Genomic DNA, 11,376 nt, shown 5'->3' with positions numbered 1-11,376 from the left:
AAACATGCCTCCAGGACACTACCCTGATACTGACGACCATAGACACACGCCAATGTTTGTCAAACACTCTTACAGACGACACCGGCGACATAAATCAGAATTTATTAGAATCTACCGATAAACAGATATCCTAGTGTAAACTTTGTCCAATGTGTGCCTGGTATTTGTACAACAGGAATATCACAGCACAGATAATACTGATTCAGGTTCAGTTTCTTTATTATACTCTTGACACACTTGTGTGTGTAACAAGAGGTCAAAAATTCAAAACAACAAACACGGCAGACAGGGTAATACAGATACTAAGTTCATTGTAACATATGAATAATTATAGTAAATACGCATTAAAGTAACTCCCTCAAGAATAATAATGATTAATTGCAAGTTATAAGCATATAAAGGAAATAAAAAACAAATTTATGCAATTTCAGAATAAATTGCAATTGTAATAATCAGCGTGAAATACATAGGTTTTCTACATTTTTAAGAAAGTAGCTCACTCTGGATAATAAGGGTCGATTACAAATTTCAAACATACCTCTCAATATAGCTAAACTTGGATTTATATAAAAATAATGTGCGATGTATTTATGTCTATAATTAGTTATCGTAGCATTATTATATTGACATAGATAGTGATTTTCATCCCCAATACCATTATTACATAGCAACCAAGTACGATTATTACATTATTACGATTATACCAACCCATCTACCAGTTGCAATGGGTAATTTTAAGTTCGGCATTCTAAATTTGCTGATAATTATACGTTCGCTGGAATTAAGCTTAACTAGATACGATTCAAAATTAAACTGGTTTTTAAAGATTTTAGAAAAACCTGTGTTATTTAGTAATGATTTTATATATCCAAGCCATTTACGAACAGAAGATTTTGTGTTTTCATATAAATTATGTATCACTTTGAAATAAATTCCTGTTAGTGAAAAGGATTGCATTTTTCTCCATAAACCGGCTCGCCACTCCGTATCGAAGGGTTTTTTAAAGTCGATAAATGTACAATATCACTTTCTGTTTTTTGACAAGTATATAGAGATAAGAATATGTAATATAAAACTATTTTCAGTGGTTGAATACCCCTTTCTAAACCCGGCTTGTACTGTGACCGAGTATACACATATCGGGTCTGGTCACTGTGTAGTGTCTGGTAGAACTATCAATATAAATGTAAAGGAAGGACCTTTAAAATTAATATTGCTTTTAATGCAGAAAGCTACAGAAAGTAGTAAATACTTAAACGTTATTTACTTAGAGATTGATGCTCGCTATAACAATTGATAAAGGAAACACAGATGACTGTTATCTATAGCTAGCTATTGTATACCAAATATACATTGCACCATATATATATCACCTACTGAGTCAGAGATAGGTGTTCTGTGACTTCTATCACGGAATCAATAGTGTCCTGATCGATATCTCACAGACGAAAACATTACACGTAAGGATAGAGACATTCTACGAACACCATAGATAAGAAGGATATACTCGGCAAGACACTAACACGAACGAAACAAGCGTTAATTTTCCTTTCCTTAGAGGTAACATACCAGATAAACATACATGTATATTACATGTCAATTCTATTTACTATGGCGTTTACGAATTTGCACAAATAAAAACATATTTTAGTAAAATCCTCACTCCATTATGAACTGACATTTAAGGCATGACATAATGTTGGCATTACAAGCATTTTCTGTATATAGTAGGACCCTATACATGATTAGTTCTCATTACAAACCCGAACAGTGTATTGTACCATCAACCATATTAATTCGTACAACCCTGAGCTGTGTATTGTACCATAACGTAATTTCTGGATACAATTGTACCATAACATTATTTCTCGGTACAACCCTGAGCAGTGTATTGTACCATAAACAGTATGTCTAGGTACAACTCTGAGCTGTGTATTGTACCATAAACATTATTTCATGGTACAACTCTGAGCTGTGTATTGCACCATAAACATGAGTTCATGGTACAACCATACGCTGTATATTGCACCATAAATATTATTTTTCAGTACAACCATGAGCAGTGTATTGTACCATAAAGATGACAAATGCTTTTCACTTACAGTCTTTATCACTCCACCATACATTAATACCAAAAACGTGATAGGTTGTTTTTCTTATATATGTATGTATAATAGATAAACATTGAAATGAAAAGGTTTGTTAATTACCTGCAACATTGTCGACCTTTGTGTGTAAACCGTTTTACGTGAGCTTTGTGCTTATAACACATTTCCTTGTCCGCTGTGCGTATACCCGAGTGATAAAGGGACTTTTACACAGTATCGTTCTGCGAACAAAGCAGAAACTAACAAATACCATACTTCCTTGTCGCCCCTATAAACACCATTGACAAAACGACATTAATACGCCAACGCTAATGAACTAACTAATTTGTGTCGGATCACTTAAGGTATTCCTACTAGTTATTGGTCATGCAACACAATTTAAGCATTTAGTTAGCACGAACTTTTGATAATTGATAATAATTATAAAAATATTACTGATGCGGTAACCTCAACGGACAAAATACACAACAGCCTCGACACCCAAGGACAAAACACACTACATCCTCAAAAGTCTAGGACAAAACACACAACAATCCCAACACCCAAGGACAAAATACACAACAACCTCGACACCCAAGGACAAAATACACAACAACCTCGACAGTCTAGGACAAAATACACAACAGCCTCGACAGTCAAGGCAAAATACACAACAACCTCTACACCCAAGGACAAAATATACAACATCTTCGACATCCAAGGACAAAATACACAACAACCTCGACAGTCCAGGACAAAATACACAACAACCTCGACAGTCTAGGACAAAACACACAACAGCCTCGATCGACAAGGACAAAATACACAACAATCTCGACAGCCAAGAACAAAATACACAACAGCCTCGACAATCTAGGACAAAATACACAACAGCCTCGACAGTCTAGTACAAAATAGACAACAGCCTCGACAATTTAGGACAAAATACACAACAGCATCGACAGTCTAGGAAAAAATACACAACAACCTCGACAGCCAAGGACAAAATACACAACAATCTGAACAGCCAAGGACAAAAAACACAACAACCTTGACAGCCAAGGACAAAATACACAACAGACTCGACAACCAAGGACAAAATATACAACAATCTCGACAGCCAAGGACAAAATACACAACAGCCTCGACAGTCTATGACAAAATACACAACAACCTCGACAACCAAGGACAAAATACATAACAGCATCGACACCCAAGGACAAAATATACAACAACCTCGACTCCCAAGGACAAAAAACACAACAACCTCGAGAGTCTAGTACAAAATACACAACAGCCTCGACAATTTAGGACAAAATACACAATAGCATCGACAGTCTAGGACAAAATACACAACAACCTCGACAGCCAAGGACAAAATAAACAACAGCCTCGACAGCCAAGGACAAAATACACAACAATCTCAATAGCCAAGGACAAAAAACAGAACAACCTTGAAAGCCAAAGAAAAATACACAACAGACTCGACAACCAAGGACAAAATACACAACAATCTCGACAGCCAAGGACAAAATACACAACAGCCTCGACAGTCTATGACAAAATACACAACAACCTCGACACCCAAGGACAAAATAAATAACAGCATCGACACTCAAGGACAAAATATACAACATCTTCGACTCCCAAGGACAAAAAATACAACAACCTCGACAATCTAGGACAAAATACACAACAACCCCAACACCCAAGTACAAAATACACAACAACCTTGACACCCAAGGACAAAATACACAACAATTTCGACAGCCAATGACAAAAAAAACACCTCGACAGTCTAGGACAAAATGCACAACAGCCTCGACAATCTAGGACAAAATATACAACAACCTCGACATCCAAGGACAATATACACAACAACCTCGACAGTCTAGGAAAATATACACAACAAACTCGACAGTCTAGGACAAAACACACAACAGCATCGACAGTCTATGACAAAATACACAATAACCTCGACACCCAAGGACAAAATATATAACAACCTCGACAGCCAAGGACAAAATACACAACAGCTTCGACAGCCAAGGATAAAATACACAACAGCCTTAACAGCCAAGGACAAAATACACAACAACCTCGACTCCCAATGACAAAATACACAACAGCCTCGACAGTCTATGACAAAATACACAACAACCTCGACACCTATAGACTGTTCATGCAGTCAGATAAGTATTACCAGGCATTGATATTATAAGAGGCGTTCAATTAAAAACATCTAAATCAGCTTTGAAATTAGCCAGAGTTTACTCTGGTCCTGACAACAGACTTAAACATCTAAGGCAACTTAAACTTGTATTTCATGTAAACACATCCTCGAAATTCTAGGGCTTATTTTCACTCTCATTCTCTGAACAGAACGAAAAAATGGGCGTAACCACAGGAATTTCGAGGGTGACGTAATCTCTGCCAGAGTCCATTTCGGGGACTGATAGTCTACCAGCTTCCACCTTGTTACGTCAAATTATCGCAAGAAGTACGAACAAATAAAGCAACTATATATATAAAAAATATTTGCAGATGCAGAAAGCCATCCGCTACTTTTTTAATAATGTCCAATTTCATAACCGTTAGTGTGTTGTATTCACTATAAAACCGGCTCCATATGTACAAAAAATAACGTCAGAATGTGTCAACAAAAACCGTACATTTCTAAAGAGTGTTATGTACTTCCGCCCTGTTTTGTTACACGGTCAATGGTTTGCACTTTACGCCTTATTAATGTACAGTTCCTATGTTAAATATCATAGTCTGACTATTTTTAATTTTTTTTCTTATGTTTTCCTTCTGGTAAATATCGTTTTGATTTAAATATATTTTATGTTATCAAATTTCATGGAATTCGAGAACAAGTTTTCCAACATAAAAATGATGACCAGTCATTCTTTTTGAAATAAATAGTTACATATACTTAGACCTTAGTAATACGACTTGCTCAGTACAAGTAAGTGTTATAGTGTAAAATCACGGCTTTAATGCGGTGACATTATGCAATTCTCACTCATCAGACTATTCTCTAAGCCATAAGACTATTATAACTGACCTTATGTTTAGTTCCCACCGTAACATCCACTTGTAGCCAGGATCCGGACTACCTTCTACCCGTCTACCGATGGAAAGCGGACTTCAAGTTCGGTGCTATACAGAGATAGTGTGGAGAGGACCTACGTCCTGTACTGGAAACTAACCAGTGGAGAGGACCTACAGAGGTCCTGTACTGGAAACTAACTGTAAGTCACTACACCTTTCAAGGTGTAACATGCACCTCTCCAACCAGTTTCGTCTTAAACGGTGTGACACCCAGCGCGAGATAGTCTCGGTCAATATTAAGGCTTTAGTAGGAGATTTATGGAAGTTTCGAATTACTTTCTTGTGTGATGCTATCTATCTTTTACAGTGTAGATAGGTAGTATATTGTCTAATAGTTTATGAGATTCAATACAGCACTTACTTCAAGTGTAGTCTGTCCTAACATGCACGCCACATTAAAATATCGAGAACAACTGCTCTTCACTCTCATGCGTCTTATATTAATACATATATGACAATCGGGAACGTCTGCATGCTATTGTTTCGATATATTGATACATATATAACAATCGGGAACGACTGCATGCTATTGTTTAGATATATTGATACATATATAACAAACGGGAACGGCTGCATGCTATTGTTTAGATATATTGATAAATACATAACAATCGGAAACGGCTGCATGCTATTGTTTAGATATATTGATAAATATATAACAATCGGGAACGGCAGCATGCTATTGTTTAGATATATTGATAAATACATAACAATCGGGAACGGCTGCATGCTATTGTTTAGATACAATGCATATTGATACATATATAACAATCGGGAACGACTGCATGCTATTGTTTAGATATATTGATACATATATATAACAATCGGGAACGGCTGCATGCTACTGTTTAGATACAATTTATATTGATACATATATGACAATCGGGAACGGCTGCATGCTATTGTTTAGATATATATTGATACATATATAACAATCGGGAACGACTGCATGTTATTGTTTAGATATATTGATACATATATAACAATCGGGAACGACTGCATGCTATTGTTTAGATATATTGAGACATATATAACAATCGGGAACGACTGCATGCTATTGTTTAGATATATTGAGACATATATAACAATCGGGAACGACTGAATGCTATTGTTTAAATATATTGATACATATATAACAATCGAGAACGACTGGATGCTATTGTTAAGTTACAATGTATATTGATACATATTTAACAATCGGGAACGACTGCATGCTATTGTTTAAATATATTGATACATATATAACAATCGAGAACGACTGCATGCTATTGTTAAGATATNTATATTGATACATATATAACAATCGGGAACGACTGCATGCTATTGTTTAGATAAATTGATACATATATAACAATCGGGAACGACTGCATGCTATTGTTTAGTTACAATGTATATTGATACATATATAACAATCGGGAACGAATGCATGCTATTGTTTAGATAAATTGATACATATATAACAATCGGGAACGACTGCATGCTATTGTTTAGATATACTGATACATATATAACAATCGGGAACGACTGCATGCTATTGATTGCGATGGTTATTTGTTAACCAAAGTTTTAAAGATTACAATAATTTCCCAACACCCAGCTGTTTCCATACCTCACTCTCGCGGGATCGGAGCGTATCTTACATGCACATAACATGTTCCACTGCGCATCCTCATTACACATGCAAGCTTGACCACTACATCTTGACCACACATACGTCACTAGCCTCGCTCTCATTCTACCGCCGATGCTGAAGACGTCCGCATCACTCGCTATTACCTAACGCTATCCATTACTACCAGATTCACCATGCCACCTAAAAGACGAGGGAGAGCTCCAACCAGGACCCCTCCTCAAGTAGCCAACGCAGATTCTTTCCTTCTACAAGAATCCCTGGCATTACGAGGTAGGAGACGACAAACTTCTCCATCTCCCCCCACAGGGCCTCGGGGACAAAGATTTCGTTCCCGCTCTGCACTGGATGGTTCCAATCCTTTGAACTGGCCTGTCGCCAAATTGTGCCAAGAACTAAAGATTTCCGGCATGGATTTACCGACGTCAACACCACACAAAACGCTCGTGAAAGTGTACCAACAACTACACAACACCGCCATACACGTGGATCTCGAACAACAACAACAACAATCTCAACATTCGGGATCACGTGACATGCTATATCTGGCAACTTCAGCCACTTCCGGTACGGAGTCACGTGATAGTCAAGATGGCGTCCGCAACCATAAAGATGGCGCCAACCATAGTCAGGACACAGCTTTGAACAATCTACGGCAAGAAATGACTTTAATCCAAGCCACACTTGCCCAAATAAACAACCGCTTCATAGGTGTCGGCGCTAACAACTCCGCAAATAACCCTACGGTGGAACAGGCGCCCACTCAATGTAGGGAAAGTTTTTCTTCTACGCATGACCATGCAAAGAAAAGGGTTTCGATGGACGACCTACCGGAGGTCAACATCGTTCCTCAACATCTCCGCAGCGCCATATACGCGCACAAACACATAAATCTGGTCTTACTACTCATTCCCGGCATGGACAGCGATACAGAAACTAAAATCATCGACCAGTCCGGTAACCAGGTCATCGTGAAAAGTAATGACCCCAGAGCTATGCGCCATCTAAACATTCATGAGTTCAGGATTGCCTTCTCCCGTTTTAAGAACGTGATCTGTGAGAAAGAGCCAGAAAGACGGCGCAAACTCGACTCATATTCGGACCTCATTGACGACATGTTTGTGCAATATGGGGGCACCCACTACTACGACTACCACACTGCTTTCTCTAAAAAGGAAGAAAAATACGAGGTCACCATGGGCCTTCAAATCAACTGGGCATCACGGGATACCGGTCTCTACTTAAAGATGTTCTCAGGTCTGAGAAGCGTCACTTGCGAACACTGTCATAGCGCGAGCCACTATTCCGGTTTCTGTCCCTCTCTTCTCAATACCCGATTCCACAACGACCAAAACAGTCCGGCCTACCCAGAACATGGGAAATCCAACCCCAAACAGGCAAACAACAACACCCAGGGTAGTTCCCAAGAACATGCCCAACATAAGACTGACAAGAGGGGTCGGCCAAGGCTATTCCATAACGGAAAAGAGTTGTGCAACAATTACAATTCCAATGGCTGCATTCTCACCCACAACAATTTCGCACGAATGATTCACTGCTGCCAAATATGCAAATCACCCAACCATCCAGCTCCAGAGTGTGCAAAAGGAAAAAATAACCAAAAAAGTCAATCAGCCACATCCAATCAGAACTGACTAAATGAACTCCCTGATATCACCACCGCCTTTAATTCCTCAGGTTTCAAAGAACTGCATGATTTCGATTCCAGGGCCAGCACGCCTATAAACATTGATAATCTGGAAAGCGAGTTAAGAGACCACCCCGATCAAGAGTTTGTACAGAGTCTCGTCAATGGTCTCAAACATGGTTTCAACACAGGAATACAACATCACCCTAAAGTGAGTTTTACCTGTAAAAACTTACAGTCAGCAACTTCTCAGCCCCTGATAGTTTCCCAACTACTACAAACAGAACTCAAAAAAGGCTACATCATCGGACCGTTCAAAAGACCCCCATTTGAGATCTACAGAATTAACCCTCTCGGTTTAGCGCAGAAAAAGTATTCCAAAAAATACAGATTAATCGTGGACCTGTCGGCTCCCCATGATAACCCACAACATACCAGCCTAAATAAACTCATCGACAAAGATCAATATTCGGTCAAGTATGTGCGGGTCGACGATGCCATTTCTGAAATAAAAAAAACTCGGGAAAGGTTCAAGTCTCAACAAAACAGACATTGTTGATCCATTCAAACTCTTGCCTATTCATCCAGATCTCTGGAAATTTCATGGCATACAATGGGAAGACAAATTCTACTTCTTCGTTCGACTTTGTTTCGGGTCAAGGAGTAGCCCAAACATTTTCACTATGCTGTCGGAGGCCATCCACTACATAGCTACGCACAGCTATGGTATATCAAAAATGTTATTTCTGTTGGATGACTTCTTAACCATCGACCCCGTGCAGAATAATGGCCATAAGACCATGGAAACCCTTCAGTTCGTCTTCAATAGACTAAACATACCATTACACCCCGACAAAACCCTCGGACCTGACACCTTCATGACTTTCCTAGGCATAGACTTGGACACCATCAAACTGCAGGCATCGCTTCCCCCGGAAAAAATCTCGCGTATCATCGAGGTGCTGACCGAATTTGCGACACGAAAAACAGCAACAAAACGCGAACTATTAAGTCTGCTAGGACACCTCAACTACGCATTGCGCATTATCATTCCAGGGAGAAGTTTTGTTTCCTATCTCCTTACCCTCGCCCACTCCGTTAAAGAACTTCATTTTCATGTCTCCATGAACCGTGACTGTGTTAGCGAAATCTTCATGTGGCGCTCATTCTTGCAGACATGGAACGGAATTTCGTTCTTTCATGACGACAACCTAACCGATTCCGCCGATTCCGAACTATTTACTGATGCAAGTGGAACTCATGGATACGGTGGTTACTTCCAGGGCAAATGGTTTGCCGAGCCATGGCCAAACACCATGCCAAAACTCTGTGACAAAGACATGTCTATCGCTTACATGGAACTCTTTCCAATCGTAGTGAGTGCACTCCTGTGGTCCAAAAACTTGCCCCGCAAGCGCATCCTCTTCCATTGTGACAACATCACCACCGTGGCCATAATCACAAAAGGTCGCAGTAAATCTCCAATGATTATGAAACTCATGCGTACCCTTACCCTTTGCGCAGCTAATGAAAACTTTGTCGTGCATGCAAAACATATCCCAGGAAAATACAATGTATTAAGCGACTGTCTTTCTCGTAAACAGATCAAGAAGTTCAGGGCACTGGCGCCACATGCGGACCACTACCCTCACAAGATCCCCTCACTGGACAAACTCTTGCTTACCTAAATCCGACAGTGACGAGGCTCTGGGAAACATCCCTAGCACAAGGTACCATCCACGTTTACAATTCTGCATCAACCCTGTACAAAAGATTTCTCGTCCTCCATTCATTGTGGACCTCCACAGCTGCCAAGTGTGACATTCCCGACCACATGGTCAAAACCTTAGGTCGGTGGTCTTCTGACTGTTATTTCCGATACATTCGTCTGGATACAGACGACATTAGGAAGGCACAGATTCACTTGTGCCATCGCTAGCTGAGATGTCATGTGCCTTTATACTTGTACTTTTCCCTCTTGAAGAACTCTTAATCATCACGTGCCATCCTATGTGTGTTCTGTTATTACCAGTCATACTCTTTGACTATCGGAATGAACTACAATATATAAGTGTATCTGTCCGCCTTTACACAAGTATGTATACATCTGTTCGTGATCAGACATGGGATTTCATAGTGAGGAATATGTTCTCAAAACCTAAGTGTTCAGTCTTATCGGCTTTCACATATCCATATCTAACATTTCTTGAAACTTTATGTATAACTATGTGTTGCCCAACCCAATCTACAATAGCTACTACACATGTATCATGTACTTCACACCCATATAACTATGACTTTTCCCCATCATACCCCGCACAACCCCATCCACACTGACACAGAACATTACCAAAACTTTAACTTTTTTAACTATAATAATCTTTTGGGGGCTTTGTACTCACGAAGCATTGCCATTTCTACTAATCGCCAATACTTCGTTCTTCCAAATTGGCTTTCTTATATAATTCCTATATAAGTGCCCCCAAATAATTAAATATTCCTACATATTCATTATCTGAGCCCATTAGCTCATCTCTCATCTATAGATAGGCTGAATAAACCGGGTCATGACTGTCTGGTTGGCAGCACTCGCTCCAATCATCTCTCTTCCCTGCAACTTCAGTTTCCTCTGGTCTCAGGCTCCGCCATGGTCATGAAACTTCAAGTAGGTAACAGCCCTACTTTCTCCAGTAGGTAACAGCCCTACTTTCCCCAGTAGGTAACAGCCCTATTGCCACAGTCATGACCATCTCCAGCCTAGTCTTACATGTATATTTCTTGGGGGTACTGGTGCATTTGTCGCCCCCAATTTGCCAAAAGATATTAGATGAAGTAGCATATTATCATTACATAATAAAGCTGTCAAACCTCATACCATTGTTGTTGGGTTTTTTAAA

At 39.4% G+C, this 11,376-nt stretch overlaps 2 protein-coding genes across 3 annotated transcripts in view; one reads left to right on the top strand and one right to left on the bottom strand.

Moving 5' to 3' along the window:
- LOC110448740 overlaps positions 1 to 5,378 on the bottom strand; it is a 56,493-nt gene extending 51,115 nt beyond the window's left edge. Inside the window, exons 1-2 of one of the 2 annotated variants that reach the window (XM_021495152.1) lie at positions 5,313 to 5,329; positions 5,155 to 5,275 (exon numbers count right to left, since the gene is read on the bottom strand). The gene's annotated coding sequence lies outside the window, so the exon portion shown is untranslated. Of the gene's footprint in view, positions 1 to 5,154 lie in introns of both variants that reach the window. The other variant, XM_021495151.1, reaches the window with a different exon arrangement.
- A 3,784-nt stretch (positions 5,379 to 9,162) lies between these two features.
- Positions 9,163 to 10,167, top strand: LOC110448746. The gene has a single exon (XM_021495168.1). The coding sequence runs from the start codon at positions 9,163 to 9,165 to the stop codon at positions 10,165 to 10,167; it is 1,005 nt and encodes a 334-aa protein (XP_021350843.1).
- Positions 10,168 to 11,376: the final 1,209 nt, after the last annotated feature.

Source organism: Mizuhopecten yessoensis, unplaced genomic scaffold (genome assembly GCF_002113885.1).
Source record: "Mizuhopecten yessoensis strain PY_sf001 unplaced genomic scaffold, ASM211388v2 scaffold4231, whole genome shotgun sequence".
NCBI classification, from domain to species: Eukaryota; Metazoa; Mollusca; class Bivalvia; order Pectinida; family Pectinidae; genus Mizuhopecten; species Mizuhopecten yessoensis.
This window is presented reverse-complemented; position numbering and strand designations above follow the sequence as displayed.